Raw genomic sequence first — 26,176 nt, forward strand, 5'->3', positions numbered from 1 at the left:
TGTTCACCTTTATTTTTCTGCTCTTTCAGCCACATTTCATCTTTACTTTTATTAATAACAGAAAATATATGTGGACTGGTGCTCTACAATATGTTTCATCCACCAAATCACATTCACACGGTGCTTTTATCTATGCTAAAGCACATTCTAACATTCACATACACTCTAGGTAAGTCGGGGTTCAGTATATTGGTCAAAGATGCTTCGACATGTGTTCTGACCTACAGCTGCCTTTAAAAAAATAAAATCTGGTTAAGAATGCAGATAAACTCCTATCAAAGCAAAGTATTAGTTAGATTCTAACTTTTTCATAAGTTAGAATCTAATTACCTATACAGTCGAGGATCCAGCCCACTGTGCCATCACCTCCACAAGCAAGAACCCGGAAATCAGGGACATCATGGAAAAAGTTGAGCCTAGAAAGACAATAGATCCAGGAATCATCACACATGATCTTCTGACATTTTAGTGCTGCTATCCATTCTCACATACAGCAGAAAATGATCAATTTCAGAAGTGTCTGCAGCACTAGAAATGGTATGTGTTTAAGACGGGAGAGCTGCCTGGGTAGAGAGTTCACGGGGCAGCACACAAGACAACCACAAGCCAGCGGGCATGGACCACTGACTGCACTGTTCACATCTTAAAGCAATCAGACATCCCACAGACTTTGTGTTCTGACCTGTACCTCTGTCAGGGACGTTACAGAAACGTTTAAGGGTTCAGTACATGTGTGAAAACATCTTCACATATACAGAAAACAGGTGTGTTGTTTGTAGAACACTTTTATACACAGAGTCCCTGAATCCTAATGTCAGTGTGTACTAAGAATTCTGTGACGCCAAATTTATTAGTTGCATTTTGCAGCAGCTGACAGGGATTTCTAAGCTTGTGATGGTTTAATGAACAGGGGCGCTCCTGGGCAGAGAGGACACAGAGGAAGGTAGAGAGAGAAAGAGTAATCAGTGTGCGCCCTCTCCAGCTGTGCTTACTTCACTCCTTTCCCTGGAAACCACAGTCACACAGTGGTCGCAGAGTGCATGCCCTTCAAAGGGACCTTTAATGTGTGTTGGAACAAAGGTGTCGACAAAAGCTTTCATCTCTCTCTATCATGAGACAGCTGCCCGGTGACCACCTGGTCCTGCACAGTGATCTCCCTTAGACGCTTTAAACCAGTTCTACATTTTCACTTGAACATAATACAAGCAGGTGATAAATTAAAAGAAAAATCGACATATAGTGTCTCAGTAAGGTCTTGGGCCACCACATGATTTTTCAAGTCTCCCAAACTCTGCTGGAGGAGTGAACGCTATTTTTCCAAAACATATTAACTATTTTGGTGTTTCACTGATTATGGTGGAAGGGCTGTCCGTCCAAAATGTCAAGTTAACCTGAGATCAAAATATTAGGGAAGCCATAATATATGAGTGATATCACTTTTGTCCTTATTCAGGTCCTTATCAGGATCAAAATTCTTCATAATAAGATGCATTAATATGTGAACTCCAGATGCCCCGACCAGTTTGTCAAAGATACAACGATACATGTTTTGCAAATAGTATAGAAAACTCTCCAGCTGTGCAGTGTTACAGAAGAAACACCTGACTATTTACAGGCAGTATTGACAATGAAATGCTTACCCCACAGTATTGTCACGTTCTTTATTTTATTGCCAGAGAATCCCGTGAAAAGTTCTGTTCATTTATTTTGTGCCAAATCACAACACCGGTTGTCTCAAGGTGCTTTATATTGTAAGGTAAAAACCATACAGACAAAGAAAACTGAGAAAGCCCTAACAATCTTATCACCCCTTGTGAGCAAGTGCTTTGGTGACAGTCGGAGGGAAAAACTCCCTTTTAACAGGAAGAAACCCATTTTCTGCTACTGGTTTTAAGCCTAATCTTAAAAGTAGAGATCGTGTCTGTCTGCTGAATCCAAACTGGGAGCTGGTTCCACAGAAGAGGGGCATGGAAGCTAAAAGGCTCTGCCTCCCATTCTACTTTTAAATACTCTAGGAACAACAAGTAAGCCTGCAGTGTGAGAGTGAAGTGCTCTAACAGGGTGATATGGTACAATAAGGTCATTAAGATAAGATGGGGACTGATTATTTAAGACCTTGTATTTAATGAGAAGAACTTTAAATTCAATTCTGGATTTAACAGAAGAACAATAAAGAGAAGCCAATACAGGAGAAAACTGCTCTCTCTTTCTAGTCCCTGTCAGGACTCTTGCAGCAGCATTTTGGATTAACTGAAGGCTTTTCAGGGAATTTTAGGACATCCTAATAACAATGAATTACAGTAGCCCAGCCTAGAAGTAATGAATGCATGAACTCTTTTTTTCAGCCTCTCTCTGAGACAGAATGTTTCTAATTTTAGAGATATTGTGCAAATGGAAGAACGCAGTTTTACATATTTGTTTAATATGTGCATTGAAGGACATGTCCTGGTCAAAAATGACTCCAAGGTTCCTCACAGTGTTACTGGAGGCCAAGGTAATGTCATCCAATAACCTCAGTTTGATCTGAATTTAGAAGCAGAAAGGTTAGCAGCCATCCAGGTCTTTATGTCTTTAAGACATTCCTGCAGTTTAACTAATTGGTGTGTGTTATCTGGCTTCGTGGACAGATAGAGTTGGGTGTCATCTGCATAGCAGTGAAAATGTATGCTATGTCTTCCAATAATACTGCCAAAGGGAAGCATGTATAATGTAAACAGAATTGGTCCTAGCACTGAACCCTGTGGAACTCCATAATTAACCTCAGTGTGTGAAGAGGACTCTCCATTTACATGCACAAATTGGAGTCTATTAGATAGATATGATACAAACCACTGCAGTGCAGTACCTGTAATACCTACAGCGTGCTCTAATCGCTCTAATAGAATATTATGGTCAACAGTATTGAACGCTTCACTGAGGTCTAGCAGGACAAGCACAGAGATGAGTCCACTGTCAGAGGCCATAAGAAGATCATTTGTAACCTTCACTAAAGCTGTTTCTGTGCTGTGCTGAGCTCTGAAACCTGACTGAAATAAGCCATTCCTCTGCAGATGATCAGTTAGCTGTTTTACCACTACTTTTATATGGTTGTATAAAGGGAAGTAAGATAAAAGGATTGGCCTATCATTAGCTATGACAGCTGGGTCAGTATATCAAATCCACAATATAACTACACTCTGCTGTTTTTAAAAACACCTACAAACAACAATTTACTAAAAAGAAGCCTGGTTGTATAGTAATATATAGACAAATGGCCCTGTTTTCCCTTCATCTATTTCCAACCATCCATCTACACCACTTGTCCAATTCATATTTTTGGGGGGGACTGAAGCCTATTCCGGCTGGCATCCAAGTGACAGATAGTTTCAGGTCTTGTAGTCAATATATTTACTTTGCAACTTATAATCAACTAATCTCAAGCCTTCACAACAGGACTCCATTAACTGTGATGTCACAGTGGCTCAGTGCATTTTTCCCATAGAGCTTATTTTTTTATTTCATTATTTCAGTAGAAACAAACAGGTTTGGGGCTGAATCCTAATGAGAGGCTAGGGAAATTGGTTTTGACTTTTGGTCTATGTAGAAAATGAAAAAGCTCCTGCATTCTCAAGAATGGAAGGAGCCTGCCAACACAACAGGGGTACCAACAGCCAATAACATAGAGAGAACCTCGGAATATATAAGCTGTTGTGCCCTGTTGTGTTTTGGCACCTGGCAACTCTTCCTACTAATGGATCTATAATCCAGCTGTTCCTTCTGGATTAGATTTCATGCCTCTCTGGTACCTGAAACAACCAACCTGCCTGCCTTACCCTTATGTTACTGCCTCCCCAGAATCAAAGTAGGTGGTATGTTTATTTCTAGACCTTATAACAAGGCACAGAAGCCACAAGGCAAACAGCACCCCCTAAGGGCTATATAGAGAAACAACACCAATATGCATTCACATCTAACCAAAACCTATTTAAAATCTTCCGTTTGATTTATGCATGATGTCTTAAAGGAAGCTGGTGCATCAACAAATAATACATGGAGGTTGACATATTATGTGCAATGACATGAAATGTAAGTACAGCAAGCTAATCGCGTTCCCTAAACACATCACTCAGAGAAATCTACCCCCTCATTTCAATGCCTGCTGTGAGTGTTGCTAAGGAGCCCATGGTAACAGTTGTGGAGTTCAGCTGGCAGTGAGTTAACCCTCTATGTGACAACAGACCCTGTGTGTTTATTTGTATGCATGTGTTTATTTTCAATGTAGGGCCTCTTTCACCCTTTTAGCAGCATCGGCACAGATCTCCCGCTGCACAGGACAGTCATATGACCTCATTTAAGACAGATCCCTGCACTGAGGAAAAAGGACTGAGGCTGAGTTGAGCAGGCAGAGGAGTTTGTTATTAAAAGTTACATAATTACTGTAAGTGGAACTTACAAGGCAATGTTCTTAGCCACAGACTGCAAATATTATAATATATCATAATATCAGTGGAAGGAACCGTACAGGGCCCAGACCATTTCCAGTTTAGACTGGGCCCAGCAGGTTTTCTTTGAGCAAGCCCAAGTCAGTTTGCAGATAGAAACTCAATACAGGGGCCCTGAAAGGGCAAAATGTCTATTGCCATATGTGTCTGTGCTTAATACTTATACAGTTTATGAATGCAGCTTGCTAACTAAGCATGCGACCACTGATTAGTTAGTAATCAACCCTTTAGTCTGAATATGGTCACTTCAGGCTCCCTATAACCAACATGCTGGTGGCCAAAACACTGATGCTTAGGCTTCAAAATGAGTCTAAAACAATGGATAATGTGATGCCAAATCCATCTTTTATATACAGTATAAAATACACTGCTGTTAAAAGGCTAAATTTAACAACATAAAGGCATGTTTACAGTCTGGTACAAAGAAATACAGATAATTTATACATATAGCTAATTTCACTCTCCATAACTATGTTGGAACATTTGACAAGGCGCCTGTTTACATATTATTAATTCTGCTGACAGCAGGAGATATTTGTCTCTTCACCACCAATTTGAGCCGCTGAACTGGTGCTCTTAACCATGTTTAGTTGGTGCTTTTGGGAGCAATTATATGGTACAGTCTTATAAATATGATGTCCTCTTGTGTGACCCAGACAACAGACCAAGTTAATAAAGAATTATCCTGGGAAAAAAACCAAACCTCAGGGGCTGAAAAATTAAGCCACCTGCAAAACCTGCAGTTCCTCTAATGGCCACTTGAGGCTGGCTCCAAAGTTAAAACACCAAATTTTACAGAGGCCACACACACACACACACACATAAAACATATTAAGGATTGTACATTAACATAAAACTGTTGCCGGAGCCATACTGAATTTTACAAGGGAAACACACACACGCACACACACACACACACACACACACATATGAATAGGGAGAGAGTATGCATAGTATGCAAACGGCCATCATAGTACATCATACAATGAGAACAGGACGAATCAACAATTGACACTGACTAATTAATATTAAAATCTGTAGCATAATGTATTGTTTGGAGTTTAGTCTGTTACTGTTGCTATTTTTACCATTTCTTCTTGGAGCAACTGTAACCCACATAATTTTCTTAGGGATAAATAAAGTATTCTGATTCTGATTGTTTCAGGATGACCTGCCATTATCCAATGACATCTGCTTACCTGTATCTTTTGCTCGTTTCTTTTCTATTTTTTCTAAACTGAGCACCTGATGGCTTCGAACTTTTCTTGTCCATCTTCCATCGGTTTTAATTTTGCACTCCAGTATGAACATAAGTCCCCCAACTCGAGGATCACCACAACATGACCTAACACACCTACACCTCAGTTCACAGATTCACTTTGTCTAAGGTGCATTTCTGGGATTTCGCACAACCCAGGATTCAAATCATGAATACATGATGGGTTTGGATTTACAGCATTATGAATGAAATGTGCTCTATTTGGAAGCAGCCGGCCCCTCCCCTTTCGACGGGTTGTGTGTGAGACTTTAAATCATCAAACTGTAAATTTCAAATTTCAAATTGTTATTGATCCCTTTACCCCGAGTCCTAAAGTGTATGTTTATTTTCTTACTGTTCTTATATTTATTGTTTGTTTTCTTGCACTGCTGTAACTGGAGCCTCGTCGTCTCGTCTCTCTATATACTGGACTGTATGTAGCGGAGATGACAATAAAGTTTACTTTGACTTTGGCAGCAAGCAGGCGCACCGAGGGCTCTCGCGCTCACTTTTCGCGTACAGGATTTCGAAAAAACACCGGTGCAAATTATAAGTCTGTATCATAACGTCTGGTGTTTTTGTGTTTGTTGTTTTGTTTTTATTTTATTTTATTTTGCGAGCTCCAGCCAGTCAGAGAATCCCCCCGCCCTCTCCTCCCTGTGCAACAAGAAGCAGGCGCACCTCACAAACGAAGGGCGCCCTTACGCCCAGCAAATGGGCGATAGAAAGCCGATCGGTGCCTATGCCGTTCCCAATATGTGCTGGCTGGTGTCGGGGCAGCATGAGTAAGAGCAATTTTTTTTTTTTTTTTTTTTTTTTTTTGCTGATGCACGTGATGCCGCCCCCCACCACGATGCCACCCCGGGCAACCGCCCGTGTCGCCCGTATCAAAAACCGCTACTCTGTGTGCTGTACCTTCAGAGTTTGTGGATGCACCTTACCAACTAGCTTTGCTAGCATTGGCTAATAACCTAGCAGCCCAGTTATTTCATAATATGGTCACTTCCTTTCCTTCAAAAAAACATGAACCCCCCCCAGCATTGCCATGGCTGTGCAGACAGGCACTGGGGCTTTCTTTTTTTGTTTGTGTCATGTGTAGCAATTATATGTCTTGTCCATATCTTATTTTGAAAATGCAGTGGCAAACAAAACTGATGTAATGCCTTTGAATCAACCATTTGAAGATACTTTTATTCAATAAAATCTCTGATTAGTTCAGAACGTTGCAGTACTAAACTGTAAGCTACAGTGTATACTGACAGTACAGATACTACAAAACAAGAACCAGATCAGCGTTTTGATATCTTTTCTAGAGTCCAGCATCACATCAGTGTATCACAGTGTCTGTGTTTGATGCAGCGTGTACCATCTACAGCATTCTCCCCAAAGACCCGTGTGCGTCATCGGGTCTCTTTTCTTACAATGGGCTCTCGAGGGCAGCAACTTTGCTTGTCGTGACTGAGAGAGAGGCAGAGACAGTAACAGAAAAGGGAGCAGAGAGCCTCATACAAATGGATGTGAAAGGATGGTGAAGTCACTTCACCTTCAAGGTAAAGCATTCATGGCCCTTGTGCTGCTGTTTAAGGGGCATTTTTTTTCTTCTTCCAATGAACAAGGGGGCCCAACAGAATTCATTTCAAAGTACAAGTTGTGCTCAGCTCTGACGTATGCAGGAACGCATGTGAGTGTCAAGAGGTCAAATGCACAGCGCGGCAGTAACGCAGTGTCCCCATTCCCCTTCACTGACCTCCAGCAGGTTAGTCTAACATGACAGGAGGAGGTGGTCTCCCAGCACAGCGCTCTGACTGAACAATTTATGTTTCTATTTCATATTCATGATGCTCTTTTTATCCTGAAATATAAACTCCTGACTCAGCCCAAAAACAGAGGATACTACTAGCTTTAGTTCAAACTATCATATCGGCTGAAAAAATAGGAGTTTAATTGTTTCTCTTTTGTTGGTATGCTCTAATGGGCTGGTGCTGGTTTTAGGCACTAAAGCATATCCTTTCTGACATGGGGCATAATGTTGAGAGCCCATCACAGGGCTAACACTGTGAGACAGACAGCCTCACATTCTCACATAGCTTAGAATCCCCAATTAACCTGACTTGCTTGTCATGCACAAAATCCACACAAGCACAAGGGGAACATGTTAATTCCAAATAGTATAGCCCCAGGAAACTAGGAAATTCATGAATAAAACAAAAACAAAAAACTTTCTGGTTAAAATGAATGATATTCTGTTTGGGACAAGAAAAAAAAAAACTGTAATCCAGTATCAGCACCTTATTCCATCTGTGAAACACGGTGGTGGTAGTATCATGGTTTGTGTTTGCTGCCACCTGTGCCAGGACAGCTTGTCATCATGTGCAGAACAATTAATTCCAAATTGTACCAGAGGAAAATGTCTGTCTATGAAAATAATCTCAATAGAAAAGGGGTCACCCAAAGGTTCACATGGTTTTTCCCTCACACACATGTAATACAGCATACTTCTCCTCAATAAATTAACATCCCACGTAGTGTCTTTGTTTTATTTAATTGGGTAGTCTTTATCTTAGAACTTGAGTCAGCTCATTTTTTAAGTCATTAAGGGTTCACAATTTACTGCAACTTCACCTAGCCACTACCACTGCAAAGGAAAGAGAGATGAACACAGCAGACTTACCCTACCATCGGCCCTCCTTGATCCAGACTGTACACCTGCCTCGGGTTTAGCAGGTACCTGAACTTCCTAAGTACCCTGAAGAGGAAAGAAGGAGGACAGTTTATAGTGTTAATATGGTAATTACACACCAGGCTTATATGAGTGCTCAAATTACACAGATTATGAAATACAAGAATTTTGCAGGTCTGCGGTGTGCCACGTGCTGCTGGACTGGTCTATAAATTTGTGGATGCAATCTGTCAGGGATACCAGATTTTGAACAGCAAAACAAACACAAAGACTACCTAAAGACATTTTATCAGCTTGGTTCTTTCATAAATTCTCATGCCCTACGAATTAATTGAAAACCATCAATGATCAGGCCCATAAGCCCGATTACCACATTTAGAAATTGCGCACATGGTCTGGCGTGTGAAACCAATCGGGCCGTTGGTCTTCAGATTTTTTTACTGGCTTTCGTCTTCTCATTCCCCATGTGTTTATATGCACTGCTACACGTCATTAACGTCTGTCTCGTCTTTCCTGTAGTTTGTATTTTGTCATGTTTGTTGTAGGTGGTCTTCTATGGTCTTCTTATTTAAAATAATGTTATTCCTTCCCACTGTTGCCATGTGCTCACTCACTGTGGTTGTTCTAAATGAATAAAAATGTAAATGAACTGCATGATGTTGCCACAAAATCACCACGTTTCCCTAATGAGTGTAAACTTTTTGCCTTAGGGTAGCTTAGTCGAGTATAACTCTGCTGGGACAGCTGCATTCATATATATATATATATATTTACTGTTTTTCATAAGAATCTTTCATAGGTTTTTAGAGTTACAAAATGCATGCACATCATTCGTTTGTCAACAAATGTGTATGATATGAAGATCTCAAGTTTTCACTTTTATGTAATGGTATACAAATATAAAAGTCATGACAACATGTATTTAACTTAGAATGTTATACGACTTCTGCAACCTCCACACACATCTGATTGCTCTGAATCAGTGTCCCATGTTCTGCAGGAAAGGTACAGGGTTTTTTTGCATGCCCTTCATTTGGACAGTCATCTTTTTGCGTTCACAAGCGTTTTCAGTGAGCTGCTCATTGACAAGGCAGCTTCATGCAACCTCGTGGATGTTACGTAAAGTGTTCATTAAAGCCTTCGCCAACATGTTCATGTGTGCCGTAAAACCAGTTTTACAGGCTTCTAATATCCTTCTACTGAGTGTACCAGTATATTTATATCAGGTAGTGAATAAGTGCCTAAGCTCTCTATCCTATCTGTTGACACGTCTCTGGGTAGAAGAGAAGCTTTTACAACTCGTGCAGCGCTTGCAGTCATCACTCATATTAAAGATGAAACTGAACTCAGACATAAATAGCAGCCTCTGTCTCTGGTTTCCTGCTTAAACTGTTTATTTGTTCTATTAATAGATAATAATTTCCTTTCTAATTGTAACAAAAGAGTGCGTTGCTATGGTAATGTATCAAACTGGGGGAGAGCCACAGGCTTTTGTGAGTTAGGTGGGGTACAATGAGACAATGGAGACATGAATTTAAAGCTTGTATCTCTTCCTCTTTAAATGACAGCATTCAGAGCGTTGGCAGGGAGGTGAAGAAATGTTGGCGCCCTCTTTGGCACAAGTAAAAATACTGTCATTTTCTCATAATGGCTCCAAAAAAGCTTGAATCAAAGCTGATTTTAGTCTCAGCATCCTGCTAATGCCTCTGGGCACCTATTTTTCTGTAAATTAGCTTTCATTTCATTGGATGTGGGACATAGAAAGGATGCATAGAATCACCAGTCAAATCACATTCGTCTTAACTGCTTATCTAATTCAGGGTCACTGTAGGCTGGGACCTATCTCGGCCAATTCCAATTGAAAGAAAAAAAAAAGAGGAATGCTGAAGAGGTTAGCTGACTTTGCCCCAAAGTAAAGTTTTAAAAAGCCTTTTTTCCTCCTAGAAGTTCTATTTTTTTTTTTTTTTTTTTACCATTTTGCTCTTGAGGAATCATTCTATGGATTTCAACTCGGGAGTCTTTGAGTGTAACTAATTTGTCCATGCATATGAGGCCACCAGATCCATGTTGTATTTAGTATGCAAATAAAGGGGTCCTTCTTGTCCTTCTTCTTCTTGTCATCTTTTCCAGATTAGATAATGCTAGAGTAGTTCCTTTTCTCCCCCGAAGGGAGGGAGTATGTAATCGGTTCTGTCTGTTTGATAGCAGCCTGCTGTCCACAGTTTTCAAAATATAATTTTCAAACTTTGCCTGACAGTAGATACCAAAAACACCTCAAGCTAATCATATCTAGGTGAAAATGGGGCCAAGGTCGGTCAAGGTTGATCGTCTTCAAACTTCGTAACAATACATTAGGCCTTTAGGGACATGAGAATTTGGGTTGGTTCACCTTGAAAGAAAGATTCCAAGAAACTATATCAAATAATATATCATAAGGACAGAGTTGTAAATCACATTATTTATTTTCTCAGTCTAACACCCTACAACATCACAATTATGCCTTAACAGCCGGACGTCATCATGTTGCAATAGAAACATCATAAAACATCAAAGTTTTAGGGGGAGACCCCATGATTCATGTAGTGTCTGAAACAAGCTGTTTTAGCTTCTTTGAGACAACTGTCCCCTTATTCTTTCATTATGTGAAACTCTGGACATGTTTAATGCGAACATGAAACACTATAATATAACATATGACAGCAGAATAAACCTCCCAACCAGAAGTGTATGGATAAGAACCTAAAATTACTGTCCTATTTGCAATTATCCACTACACGTTGATGATTTACATTTTGTGCATTGTTTTGTATTTACTTCTTTGTGTCTCAGTTCAGTATAATGGAATTCCCAGGTTGCTAGAAGAACAGTGAGAATAGACCTGAGAATAGCAGGATTATTAGTGGGAGGTGCTTAGGTAACAAACGTCCATGCACCAGGTGTGGTACACTTTTGTCTTGTTCAATGATGGGGTTGATTTAACAGAGCCCTCTAAGCTATGAGCAGTAAATGCACTGTGGGTAGGTGCTTGTGTGTTATAGGAAAGCCAAGTTAGTCACTATAGCTGATAACTCGTGGGCCAGATGTTTTCTTTAGAGGTATGTCATAAACTTAGTTTAAAGAAAAACAAAGAAAACTGGTGTTAATGAAGTAACTTTTCACTCGTCTCATTTTATTTATACAGATCATTGTTAAAGCATTTCCTCGGGAATTTTAACCTCCAGCTTCCTCGAGTGTTGGCATTTATGTGTTTGGCAATTACTGAGCATGTTTGTTGCATTAATGTAATTGAATTCATGTATATGCCTGTTTATGCCTCTGCCGTCTTTTGAGCTTTTTCTTCAGTTTTACTTCCACCTGTCTCATCATTTTGATTGATTTCTTGATTTCTGCTTCAGTCTCCCTTCAGTCCTAGAGTGTCTGCGTTTGTTACTTTGTGTGCTTAAAATTTTTTGAAATTTACTTTGCTTTGTCTGCGAGTCTTGCATTTGGGTCCTTTTTGCCACAGCAGGGGACAGATTCATTTCTGTTTAGTGTTTAGTTTTTAAATGGAATAACTGACTATTACATACCTCAGATTTTACTCCATTTAATAAAAGAATAATGATAATGAATTTATGTTTGATTAATGAAATATTAACTATTTATCTCAAATGTCAAATGAGATTTATAACCTCTGTCTAATAAATCAAAGAGGTAAGCGAGAGTCGGCCTGTGGGTGAGTGTAACTTACCGCTCCCCCTGTCTCCCTCCACTCTTGGGATTGACCAAAACCAGGAGCGGGTGAGTGCCTGGAAGCGGGGTTATCTGGATAGAGGAAGGACAGATTCAGGTAGCTGCTAACCAGCTTTATTTACACCATGCAGAAATGACAGGTGCAGAGTGAGCGGCCAGCATACCTGGAGTGCTTGTCCATCTCCTGGGGAGAATTTAAAAGTCTGATTGGTGTCATCAGGGCTGGTGCTGGGAGGTGATTCCCCCTCCCCTCGCTTCACCCCAGAATGACGGTCCTGAGAATGAAGGTGAAGTGATTGACTGTGTACAGGTCACATTCATTAAATTAAATTAAATTTTAGTTGTAAAATGACAAATGTACCTAACCTAGTCTGTACGACCTGTCTCTAAAAAAACTAAAAACAAAATACAAATTAAATGTCCAAGTCCATGAAAAAGCAGCTGGATAGCGCAGTGGCAACATTAGTGTCTTTGGAATAATAGCACAGGATTCTGATTCCAATCAAGGCATGCCATTCACAGAACAGTCATCAGATACCATACTGGAATAATAAACTGTCCACAGGAGACAGATGCTCCTTATGTCGAGATGCAACAACTCCTCAGAATGTACAGGTCTCCAGCTGAAGTCCAGCACCCTGAGGCTCTATGAGCAACAGACAGTAGGAGGGCGAAGATTATTGAGTGTCAGTCACAACTCAGCAGCAAAAAATAAGCACCTATGAATACAGCAGGACGATAGCCCCCAAAGATGAGCTGCTCCAAGAGTGCCTCAGACAGCTAAAGACAGATGGTGATAAGGAAAAGGAAGAAAGAACTATGATGGAAGACCAAGCCTCTGCATGGGATGTACCATCAACAGACAGAGGAAAAAGATGACATCAAGAAATTCTACCAGTGGCACGAAAAGAACCGAAGTAAAGGAAAGAACAGAGGCTCTGATCATGGCAGAATATATTCAGAGCCTCTGTTCTTTCCTGTTCTTATAAGAACTGGCCCTCAGCACCAGATTCACAGATGCAGGAGTCTATCATACAGTCAGGGCACAAACTGCAGATGCTCTCGAGGACCTAAGATTCAAGCTGGGGTAGTGTACACTGAAAGGTGCGACCAAGCGGCTGAGATAGTGTGCGTGAATATCTGTGCCACATGGGGACTAGAAGTCCCCAACTCCTGATAGGAGACACCACCAAAGGTAGTTGGGAACATCAGGGCTAAGGTGCTGTAGGACTTTGAGCTCCAGACAAGCAGTTGCTGGACAAACAAGTAGGTGGCTGACAGGAGCAGATGTTTACCGATGTGATAGATGTGGTGATCATTAGAAGCTTTAACCCTGAAACTGGAAGAGTGGCTTCAGCAGATTCCAGAAAGTGCTCTGGCACTCAAGCTTGATATGTATCAGTTTGTCACTTATGGATTTGTGTGAGAAATTAAAAAGTGAGGAGCATAAAAATACTCCAATAATTGTTTTCACCACTAAAACAATCATTGCTTTTAATAATATTTACTGATTGTGAAAAAGACGAACGTGTTTGGAGGTTGTAACTCGGCCATGTGGTGACAAAAGGAAGTTTTATAAATAACGATTTGTCACGTTTAACACTGACTTCCTTTGATTAACCTTCCAGAACCTCCACAGGGAGGTTTTTAGGAAACATTCAGTCATTTCAGACAGAACATGAAATAGTTGCATAGCCATACATAGCAAATGTATAATGGCCGTGCATTATGTCAGCATTAACTCATTATTCCTGTCACACTTGCCTCCTGTCTGGTGTCGGGATACCAGTGGATGTGCAGTAACCTTTCAAAACTAGAACGGGGAATGTCACAATGGGTGACATCACTGTGGTGACATTACATCTAACTACTTGTATTTAGAGAGAGTTTATGTCTGTAAATGGGTGATTACATAAAGGTAAATCTCTCATTTTTAAGGTAGTTTCACTTTAAGAGCGAGAGACACAATATCAACAGGAAAATAAATACCTAAAAGTTATGAATTGATAAACTGATACCTGACCAAATGAGGTAAATGAATGCATCACAGAGTTTTCCTTAAATGTACTCTGTAGCTGCACGTCAAATGGACTGATTCTTATATAGCGCTTTTCTACTCTCCTGGAGCACTGAAAGTGCTGTATACAACACCCAATCACACCCATTCTCACAAGTGCTGACTCTAAACTGAGCTTTTCTAATGACATTCACACTCCGATGGATGCATCGGAGAGAAACTTGGGGTTAGTATCTTGCCCAAGGATACTTGGCATACAGACTGGAGGTGCCAAGGATCGAACCACAAACCTTCCGATCAGTAAGTGACCCGCTCTTCCTCCTGAGCAACAGCCACCCGCAAATGTTTGATCAAATGTTTGATCAAATGCTTGATCTCACCCTTATGGAGTAGGTCTGTTTTTACCTACAGAACTGCAGCAACTTCTCCAAACTTCTAAACTCTGACCACATATTTTTTGTTAAATTGATTTTTGAAGAGTCCAATAAATATTAAACTGGTGAATTAAAACTATTTGAGTTTTTGCTGTATGCACGCTCTCGTACAGAGGAATGCATTCTTACCAAGACGACAGGGCAGATGTACGAGGGCAACAGAGTGTGGTCCCTCAAGGCTCCTCCATCACACTCTGGCTTCACATTAGATGCACACTTATTATGGAGCTACAACAGAGAGGAAAGCCAGAAACATAAGAACTGTGGGCGTCATCCATCTGTGAGACTGAGTCTGTTAAACACTACCAGTACGAAAAGCTATTCTTCTGAGGGCATTCACTAATGGGCTGTATTGACTGTTTGACAGGTCATATAGGACCAATCAATAAGCTATCACTTTGTATTTCTGAGCAAGATGTCTTTAATACTGATACAAGAGATTTGTGAGAGCTTTGGCTGTGGGTTTTTGATAGTCATGAAAATTCAAAGTCAGCATTGACACCTAGAGGATCTGAAGTGCAATGACAAGTAAAATATATATGAAGGTCTGTGTATTCATGTATCACATTATGGAGACATTACAGTTTCAGCTATGTTGTGGTTTGTCTGATAGTAGTTTGCAGAAGGATTAGGTATATACTAAGAGAAGTAATGTACGTGGGGTTACTCAGTACAAGCTGTACTTCAGATACTTTAATTAGTTTCACTGCTAAAATAATTACTGCTTTTAATAACACTATACTAATATTTAGCTTTATGTTATTATGGATAAAACTCCCATCAGTATATAGATACCTGTATACATATGCATCTCCAGTTACACTATTAGAGTGACTGATCAATCAATAATTATCATCTGGTAATAAAATATATATGATTATGATTATTAAGTACACCAAGTGAAGGTAAAAATAGCCTTAAATACCACCTTTCTCTTGCTAGCTTTTTGCAAGTCAGACAATAAATTTGCACAAACACATAAAAAATTAGCAAAAAACTGTTTTATAAAGGAACAGGGAATAGAGAACAACAGTAACACAAACACTTAAAACTATCTAACCTGGCTTAAAATATCTATTTAGGCTGTGCAAACGTTTCTTTAATTGAATTATGTTCTTCAGATTTTTTTCTATTTAAGGAACTGTCATCCATGTTCTTAAGGCTTTAGAGCTTACTTTGCTTTCACTTTAGTTAAGCAGCCTTTCCCTCGTCTTCATCTTTGTCTATATCTACTGCTGTCTTCCTCTGTATGGCAGTGTTGACACTGCTGTGTACTTCTAGAGATTAATGTTTCCTGGTAATAGTTCATCTGAGTTTATATAAGGCAGCGACTCACAGTGATCTGACACCAGACGCAGTGCAGGCCAGTGAGGCCCTGGTAACATTTGATGCTTCTGTGACAGCGGTCGCACTTGGTAGGAGAGTTACCCTCCATCCATACATGCTGCATAGCCTAGAGAAACAACAGGAGAACGGGACATTTTTTATTCAAGTATTTAATGCTTTTCAATTTTGTATTCAATGGTGCATGCTGTTAGTTCAAATTCATTCATATTTTATTTCACAAATATTGCTGAACACCTTTTAAAAATATTGCAGAACTGGTTTCAAAATCTAGTAAATGTAAAGCAGCTATGAAATGCTGGTACTCCCCAGCACTGCTTATCTAAAGAGAAAACATGCATGAATAGAGCAACAGTAATAACACTAACAGATGAGGCACATTTTCTAAGCTAAAAGGCAAAAGCATCTCTGCTAGCCTCAAGAATTTTGCTGAAACCTTGTTGCACATATTACAAACTTGTTTTGTTACCTCAGCAAAGCTCTGATAACAGCGGTTTTACAGTTGCCACTAATAGTCACGTTTGCTATTCAGTATCTATCTGTAGATTTTTTTTCAAAGCACTTCAGTCAATTATATTTCCCATTCATGTGCTTATTGCTGTTCTATTAGTCATCTCTGCTGTAGAGATGTGAGGAAATGAGTCGCACAAAATTATACAGTCACTGAAGTCCTATAAGGTGAGTATGATATGAAGTAAGATATTTTTTTTAATCTTGTAAAAGCTATTATCAATTTTTGCAAATTTCATTTTATTTATTTCATTTCATTATTTCTATTCACAACAGAGCACTGACAACATATCAAATGTTTAAACCCAGAAAATGTACAATTTAAAGAAAAAGTTAATTCATTTAATTAAAAAAAAAAATTCATGCCATTAAAAACTCAATTTGAACAACAATGTTTCTCAAGAGAACTCTCATTGGGTCGAAGAAAATTAGAATCAGAATACTTTAATAATCTCTAAGGAAATTGCGTAAATTAGAAAAAGCTGGATTAGTAGGTTGCACTAAAAAGAAACAACTGGAGGAACAGTATGCAGTGAATTAGGTTAACACAAACAGGTAGAAAAAGAACATCTTAGAGAGGCAGAGTTTCGTAGAAGCAATGGTCAGCAGAGGTTTGCCAAACAATTTCAGAGATGTCAGATCTGAAAAGTCCTTTCCAGTTCAAAAGTTTTGAAATGGAGAAAACAAAATACGCGCTCACAGTGGAAGTAAAAAACAGATTACCAAAACAGTTCATCGGTAATCCAATATATTAAGTTAATAATTAGAGAGAGACTTTGCTTGAGGCTACAATGAAGCTCTAATAAGTCCAAAAGGAAGGAAATGTGCTCTACAAAGCATAATCAACATGTGACCCGAGTCAGTGTAATCATTCTCAACTGCTTCAGCGTGTCAGTGCTAAAACACAGAGAACCTTACATGACCTCAAAGGCAATCCCATGATCCTCGCTGCTCTTTTAAAAGAGACCACGAGCCAGCAGGAATCTGCTCAACAGGCTGCTCGGTATTCCCGTCTCATTACCCAGCAGCAACACTGTGTGCAGAATGAACCCTTTGATTGTACTTACGTTGGTGTGTCTGCGTGACTTGGCGTAGGTGCTGATGCAGGCAGCGATGTCTTTGGACACACAGCGTTCATGTACTGTGTATTTGCATACTGAAAAAAACAAGGGTAAAATTACTTTATATCATAAACAAGCTGCAGAATTGTTAAACAATCTTTCTTAAACCTATTTGTCTTGTCCAGTAACTCCAACTGAAAACATGACTGGCAGGGAATTTAATAAGAAGTTAATTACACTGAAGATCATTTCAATCTATAAGTGCTTGCAATCAACAGTGACAATAACATCAGCCCTTCAGAAGCGGTTCCTACATGGGAGAATTCAATAATGAAATTACACATAATGGCATCATTAATGCGTTTTTAATGCTGCCTGTGAGGACTTTTAATCGAAAACAACACTGACTCAGACACACTCAGGCACGATAAACGGCCTAAATTTCAGTCTGCTGTAGGGAACAGAAGACAGAGCAGACAAAGACATAGTGACAGAAAGACCAACAAGGAGACGTTGGAAGGTGCAGAGACTCACAGGAGCAGCAGAGGCCCTGTTTGCGCACTCCGAGCAGCATGGTATGGCAGTAGTTACAGTAGGCTGGTTTGTTGAAGTGCTTGAGACGCCAAACATGCTGCCCATCTTCCTGCACATTCTAGGACAACACAACAAGAGTGAAAATTAAAATAGGACACGATTCATTCTCCTAACGGGACCATCCCAACTAAACTCGAGCAACACTTAATTTCAGTGATATACAGCATGTTTTCTCTCCTGAATAACTGATTTAGCATCTATACATACTCCTGTAAGAAAAACCGGGAAAGAAAAAGGCCATGTCTGAAAAATGAAGCCAGTGTGGAAGTAGCAAAAACTGCAAATCTTCTAAAGACCTCTTCAGGCTGGCTCCAAAAGAGAGTCAGTCTCTGTGCAATCCCTATATAAAAATGCCCAACGTGCATCTTAAAAAAACACGTTAACAGCCTGGAGCAAAAAAATGTTGCTGTTCTTTATGGAAAATGCATCCTTTCGGAATAACTTTTATGGTGGTTACATTTATTTGATCTTAACAAAGGCAGCGATTAGCAGTCAGGCTTGTAGCACTGTAGTCTCCATTTCCATCTGTAGAGAATCACTGTGGTGATCTCTTTGGACTGCTTTTCATCTTTGCTTTGATTCATCTTTGATTGTGTGTCCTCATTAGGATCGGTATTTTTGTTTATGTGTGGAACTGTAGCTATGGTAACTATGCGTTCCAGGTCAATTATGGAGTAACTCGAAAGTAATGAAATGAATAAGAGTAGTGTAATGATATTGACAAAGGACATACAATGTGTTTTCTTTATTTTGATATATTAGATTTCAGAAAGCAACACTGTTACACAATCTGCAACTAAGGTGCACACAATAAAGAGAAAAGTCTAAAACAGGGGTCGGCAAACCTGGGAAGGGTTAACTGATGACTGGCCAGAGGGCATTTGCCCGGTGGGACTATGGTGATTTTTCATTTTTATGGGCCCATGATTTTATTTTTTTTTATTTTTTTATTTTTTAGTAACGGTATAAACAATGAAAGATGGTGGATTGGCCAGATGCTGGAAGATGTGTAAAAAATAACTCAGTTGTTTGGTGGTGGCTATGGCGGAGCTTCCACAGAGGCCAGCAGGTGGATGAGGGAAAGTGGAGGCAGGAGGAGGAGAGACCCGAGGCAACAGGTGACCTGAACTTCAAGTAAGAAGTTATGACCTGCAGTCTATCTGGGTCAGATATAAACCAAGTTTAGGTGGAGTTTATTTTCGTTGTGCTGACTTTTTACAGTCAGTTACAATAACTCGTACTGCGTACTAGCTAGCATGACGGAGTTTCTATACAGCTGGGTGGGTGCTATGATGTTACTGATAGTGAACTTTATTTTATTCATAAGGTTAGTTAGTAGAGTTGCCAACTGTCCCGTAAAAAATGGAATCGTCCCGTATTCAGAGAAAATATTACGAGTTTCGTATTGAGCTGAAAAGAAACAGTTTGTCCCGTACTTCAGCTAGAATGAAAGACACAAAGCTGGAGTTATTCTGTCTTCACGCTGCAGCTGCCTCTTCTTCTCTCATTCTCTCCCCCTCCCTCTCCTGTTGCTACTTCAATCATGAAACTGATCAATGATCAGCTGATCGGCTTTTCTCTCTTGTTTGTTTATCGCCCACTTTGCGCCAGAAAGAGGAAACCAGCGGAGGTCACGCTAAACAACAGCAGCACGTTTAAGCTTGATCAGCTGTTGTTAGAATTTGTTTAATATTAATTTCTAGTATCAGCTGATGTTTGCTGGAGCCACAGCTGTAAAAGCTGCTGGTCATGATGTCGGTTGATATGTGGTGAGAGGGAAACATGAAGATGAAACCAGGAGATGTCCTTACTGAATCATCAGAGCTGAACAGGTGATGGAGAAACAGGTTTACCTTTTAGGTGACATGAATGAGTTGAAGGGAAGTTATGAACTGTTTCTGAGAGACAAATAACACCAGGATCCTTTTTTATGTAGCTGACAGCTGGTAACTGTGCAGGGGCGGGTCTAGCAAAGTTTTGCCAGGGGTCCATGTAGGGCATTAACAGGGAAAGGTGGGGCACAAAGGAATACTTTTCTTTCTTATTCTTATTTAAAATGTCTCACTTTAATAAATAATTATCTGACTCTTACAACCAAAGTTTTCATTTGATGTAAAATGTATAGAAATCATACATATACCAACAAGACTTTACATCACTGTCACAACAGCGTTTGTTTTCATTCAAAGGCTTTATGGCTTTAATACCTGGTGGGCCGTTCTCTAGTCAAAATGCCTGGGCCGATTTTTTGTCCCAGTCCAGCCCTGGGCACGACACACAGTGAATTAATCTGAGAAGGTGCATTAAAAAACAAATGGCCGGGCCAGCGGTGCACATTACAAATTAGCTTGCATAGACAGATTAGTTGTGCCGCTTCTTAATGACGGTATCTTAGCTAACAACTCCAACTACCAGATTCAACTTGTAATTGGCTAAAAATAACTTAGCCTACCGGTAAGAGGGACGTTGCTAGCTGGCAGTTTTTTCAAGCGATGTTGAAATTTCCACATTTCGACACTTCAAATGCTTCAGCGCAGCATCAGCATTCGTAGACTCGAGACTGATCAAACCAGAAAGCTTTAATGAGCAGCTGGATTTGTCTCGCATTAACTGGCTGAGTTAATGCGACATTGAAATGCAGCTGATTGAAATAAAAACCTTGACTCTGTGGGGGTCAAAGTTTGCAGAAATACAAACGCAGCTGGAATCCATATCTGTGCGTGTTCATGGACCTTGCATTTTCACCTGCTGGACATCACTACCTGACAAGTTTAACTGTCTTCAGAACATTGCAGAGGCCTTATTGACAGTATTTGGCTCTACATATCTGTGTGAGCAGATTTTCTCTCACATGAGTCCTCAGGCAGCCGTCTGAAAGCTGGACACTCGGAGACCTGTGTCTCTGAGTGAGAGACCAGAGATCACATTAACATGTGTGTCTCTGTATTAACAAACATGCCATATTGGCCCAGTTTATTTTTCTTATCATTGTTGTGAGGAGACCATAAATAGCGTATGCATTTTCTGTTGTACAGTTCATTTGGTGTTATTGATAAAAAGTGTCTTTGTTTTGTTTCAAAATAGCTGATAACTATTCGCTGATAGTTGCCAACATCTGCAAACAAATATGATTCTATTAAGTTGTTCTATATAGTGTGTAACTGTTAATATAGAGCGTTATTAAATGTATTGCTAATGCAATCATATGGCACATTGACTTCTGAGGAAAGTTTAGATGGCACTCATCATCAGAAAGGTTGCCGACCCCTGGTCTAAAATCTAAAACCTTAACAGTTCGTGTAGGTGAGTAAGAACCCTACAGTTCAATACAAAAACACCAGAATAGTATAGAAATGCTTTCAAACACTGCAAAGTAAACATACACTTTTCCAAGCACATACCGTATCCATGCCCAGCAGGACAAGTAAAGGGATGGTTGTGAGGCCTCCTCTGATCCACTCCTCTAAGGTGACCGTCCCATCTCGGTCGTAGTCGATCTCTTCCATCATCTCTTTCAGTATCTAAAGATACACAGGTACACTTCAGCCCATAAGTATTTGACTATGATACATATGTCTGTAATTTTGTACACCACAGTGGATTTTAGATCAGGCAAATATGACGCAACTGAAATGCAGAGTTAGTGTAATAATTCCCTCTAAATGTCAGAAAACCTCAGAATAAAGTGGGATAAAGTAGTTTTTATACATTGTGTACAAAATTAGATATATGTTCTCACTGGGTCTTAACTTTACTTTACTTTTTGGAATTAAAATCCACTTTATGGGTATCAGCTTAGGTTTTGGGAGACATCAAGGATGCATAGACATTCGCATAGAGGCCTGAATAGATGTTTCTCTTTCTGTTCACCATCAGACTTTATTGCTTGCTCACCGGTCGTAGTTCTGTTGAATCCCACTCCAGATACTCTGCCACATGCACCATCTGATTAATGATGCGATCCAGCTCCTATGTAAAGACAAAGCATAACTTACAGGACAGAGAAACTATCATTTTAGCTTTTAGAATAGCTTCTCATTTCAAGCACGGAGCAAATACCAGTCTTTTCCTGAACATGTTTTTTAGCCATTGTTATCGGAATTGTTCCGAACATGAAATGCAAAGTAAAACAAAGTCTGAATGTTTTATGTATTTCCCTCTTTGTATAACCTGCATCTGTCTGTTTATGTGATCTCTGTGACACGTGGCTAATATTAAACTTAAGAGATCCATTACAGATGATCTTATGTAAACACAAGGCTGTCACTGAATGTCGAGGTTACTATTCTTGGAGCTGCTGTGTACAAAGTGAAAAGAGAAGGAACAAAACACAGAGACGGAAAGACAGGGAGAGGCTGAGAGAGACGGAGAGGAAACACGAGGGAGAAGCAAAAGCAAATGGAGTCCACTTACCGAGCTGTCCAGGACCCCATTGCCGTCTGTGTCGTACAGCCGGAACATGACTAGAGGGAAAGGAGAGAACAGAGATCCCATGATGACTCAGATAATTAGTAGCTCTCGGAAGCTGTAACATTCATTCCTGGACTCTATCCAGATGGCCACTGGGTTAAAGAAGTGCTTCTTCTGTACCGCAGCAAAGGAACTAAATAGAAGATCAGCCTTGTTAGTCAGTGCCAATATAGCCACAGACAGTAAAGAAGTCAATTGGGCACAGCGGGGCTTAAGCATGTCACTGACCTGCCCTTTGAGGGAGCTGTTAGTGGTGTATCTAAGGCACTGTTGACACAGCCAGATGGAGGGAATAGCCTTATTACTTACTTTCTGTCAACCTGAGCTAGCAGGCTAGCTTTAGAGGCCACACACACTGCACATGTCAGCTGCTCCCACCTCTATCATACTCCCCACACACCCACACACACAAACACACTTCCATCACTGTCACTTACACTCCAACTTGTCTTCAGGCGTCCCCCTCTCCAGCAGGGAAAGGTAGCAGACAATGTCCTTGAGAAAGACCACCTGGGGTGACGGCAGTGGGGAGGCTCGCTGAGGTGATGGGCTCCTCCGCAGTGACAAATGCTTCTCAGAGTGGGTCCTCTCTGTTGATGTACAACATAAACTTTCAAAGCTACTCATAGCACCCATCACTCTTTCTACTCCGCTGAGTTTCCTCATTAAGCATACACAGTAAAAGCACCAGTAAATTATACATTTAAGCATTCGTATGACACTTTGGAGAACCCCAATCACTGTGCATGTCCCTGAGACAGTGGAGAACCGGTGGACAAAACACCTCGCTGTACAGCTGCAACAGAAGCCATGTGAGGGGATGTAATTGGATTACCAGCACCTAGATGAAACAATTCAAGTTAAATCAATTCCACATTGCAGCACACACTAAACACATGGCTTATTCTGTTGCTCCAACATTGAAAGCGTTCACCGAACTGCATTCTGAGTCTGCGGTTGAGTCCTGCCTGCTCAAGCTCAAGCCATAAACAGACTCAGCGGACTCAACTCTGTTCTTGTCACTGGCTCGTTCAGCAGGAAGCTCAGCTGGCGAGACACAAAGCTTCTCCCTGCGTCAAGGTAAGCAGAGTATGGATGATTTTTCAGTGGACTTTTGGATATTGGCTGAAGAGGCTGCCTCTGTCGATGAAATGATAGACTGACTTCGTTTATCAGGGTGGACAATTGGATGCGGGAACTTCATCCGAGGAAGGACTACGAATCCCGGGGACCTGCACACAAGAAAACGTCCAGTCTCGGCACCATTTCCTCAGAGCAACGAGCAGACTTAAAAGGGGAAACAGAGTGTGGAGAACAGCCCATGTAGCTGGGTTGTGTTCATCTATCTCCTGTCAAACATCTCAAGCGCATCTAGGCTGGTGAGTGCTTGTACACTAGCAAAAAAAGGCATTTTCATTGATGTCTGTTCTCACCGGTTAAAACAGTGGTTCCCAAACTTCTTTTGCTGGGCCCCCCTTTGTTTTACAAGAAAAATGTGCACGCGCGCACCCACACGCACGCACACATCCTCCAACCACACACACCCATATTTTGCTACATTGCGGTTTATTTCACACCTCAAACATTTAGTAAACAATTAAGCAAATAGAATTAATCTGCAATAAATTACAGGTAGTAAGAAAATAAACTACTAACTCTTTTACGCTACGTCCGCACCTACGCGGGTATTTTTGAAAACACAGCTGTGTCGTCCACACAAACGGTGTTTCGAATCACCGAAAACTGAGATTTTTTTTAAAACTCCTTTTTTGCGTTTAGGTGTGGACGAGGAATACAGAGTTCATCACACAACGTCAAAGGTATGTGCCTTTTTTTCACGTCACGCTGTGCGCCACGTCATTGTTTACATGAGATGAATTGCAGAATGGCAGATAGAGACGAAATACTGTTAATCTGACTATCTGCAGGTTTTACAAGCTTACAGTGGGGCAAAAAAGTATTTAGTCAGCCACCGATTGTGCAAGGTCCCCCACTTAAAATGATGACAGAGGTCAGTAATTTGCACCAGAGGTACACTTCAACTGTGAGAGACAGAATGTGAAAAAAAAATCCATGAATCCACATGGTAGGATTTGTAAAGAATTTATTCGTAAATCAGGGTGGAAAATAAGTATTTGGTCAATAACAAAAATACAACTCAATACTTTGTAACATAACTTTTGTTGGCAATAACAGAAGTCAAACGTTTACTATAGGTCTTTACCAGGTTTGCACACACAGTAGCTGGTATTTTGGCCCATTCCTCCATGCAGATCTTCTCGAGAGCAGTGATGTTTGGGGGCTGTCGCCGAGCAACACAGACTTTCAACTCCCGCCACAGATTTTCTATGGGGTTGAGGTCTGGAGACTGGCTAGGCCACTCCAGGACTTTCAAATGCTTCTTACGGAGCCACTCCTTTGTTGCCCGGGCGGTGTGTTTTGGATCATTGTCATGTTGGAAGACCCAGCCTCGTTTCATCTTCAAAGTTCTCACTGATGGAAGGAGGTTTTGGCTCAAAATCTCACGATACATGGCCCCATTCATTCTGTCCTTAACACGGATCAGTCGTCCTGTCCCCTTGGCAGAAAAACAGCCCCATAGCATGATGTTTCCACCCCCATGCTTCACAGTAGGTATGGTGTTCTTGGGATGCAACTCAGTATTCTTCTTCCTCCAAACACGACGAGTTGAGTTTATACCAAAAAGTTCTACTTTGGTTTCTTCTGACCACATGACATTCTCCCAATCCTCTGCTGTATCATCCATGTGCTCTCTGGCAAACTTCAGATGGGCCTGGACATGCACTGGCTTCAGCAGCGGAACACGTCTGGCACTGCGGGATTTGATTCCCTGCCGTTGTAGTGTGTTACTGATGGTGACCTTTGTTACTTTGGTCCCAGCTCTCTGCAGGTCATTCACCAGGTCCCCCCGTGTGGTTCTGGGATCTTTGCTCACCGTTCTCATGATCATTTTGACCCCACGGGATGAGATCTTGCGTGGAGCCCCAGATCGAGGGAGATTATCAGTGGTCTTGTATGTCTTCCGTTTTCTGATGATTGCTCCCACAGTTGATTTTTTCACACCAAGCTGCTTGCCTATTGTAGATTCACTCTTCCCAGTCTGGTGCAGGTCTACAATACTTTTCCTGGTGTCCTTCGAAAGCTCTTTGGTCTTGGCCATGGCAGAGTTTGGAGTCTGACTGTTTGAGGCTGTGGACAGGTGTCTTTTATACAGATGATGAGTTCAAACAGGTGCCATTCATACAGGTAACGAGTGGGGGACAGAAAAGCTTCTTACAGAAGACGTTACAGGTCTGTGAGAGCCAGAGATTTTCCTTGTTTGAGGTGACCAAATACTTATTTTCCACCCTGATTTACGAATAAATTCTTTACAAATCCTACCATGTGAATTCATGGATTTTTTTTTCACATTCTGTCTCTCACAGTTGAAGTGTACCTCTGGTGCAAATTACTGACCTCTGTCATCATTTTAAGTGGGGGAACTTGCACAATCGGTGGCTGACTAAATACTTTTTTGCCCCACTGTACATACACACGCAGTTACTGTCCCTCTATTTAAAAAGGCAGAGGCGTC

The 26,176-nt window shown here is 40.7% G+C and overlaps 1 protein-coding gene across 6 annotated transcripts in view; it reads right to left on the minus strand.

The window, feature by feature from the left end:
- The window catches only part of LOC120718371 (diacylglycerol kinase beta), a 159,347-nt gene that overhangs the window by 75,771 nt on the left and 57,400 nt on the right, over positions 1-26,176 (minus strand). For all 6 annotated transcript variants that reach the window (XM_040006895.1, XM_040006892.1, XM_040006893.1 and 3 more), the window contains 12 exons: positions 23,019-23,171; positions 22,525-22,574; positions 22,006-22,080; positions 21,513-21,632; positions 18,052-18,169; positions 17,524-17,612; positions 15,939-16,055; positions 14,732-14,830; positions 12,316-12,426; positions 12,150-12,223; positions 8,411-8,485; positions 331-416 (listed from right to left, as the gene is read on the minus strand). In XM_040006895.1, the coding sequence (XP_039862829.1) occupies positions 331-416; positions 8,411-8,485; positions 12,150-12,223; positions 12,316-12,426; positions 14,732-14,830; positions 15,939-16,055; positions 17,524-17,612; positions 18,052-18,169; positions 21,513-21,632; positions 22,006-22,080; positions 22,525-22,574; positions 23,019-23,171 (1,167 nt within the window). The remainder of the gene's footprint in view (positions 1-330; positions 417-8,410; positions 8,486-12,149; positions 12,224-12,315; positions 12,427-14,731; positions 14,831-15,938; positions 16,056-17,523; positions 17,613-18,051; positions 18,170-21,512; positions 21,633-22,005; positions 22,081-22,524; positions 22,575-23,018; positions 23,172-26,176) is intronic.

This window comes from Simochromis diagramma, unplaced genomic scaffold (genome assembly GCF_900408965.1).
Source record: "Simochromis diagramma unplaced genomic scaffold, fSimDia1.1 OVJJ01000514.1, whole genome shotgun sequence".
Taxonomy (NCBI): Eukaryota; Metazoa; Chordata; class Actinopteri; order Cichliformes; family Cichlidae; genus Simochromis; species Simochromis diagramma.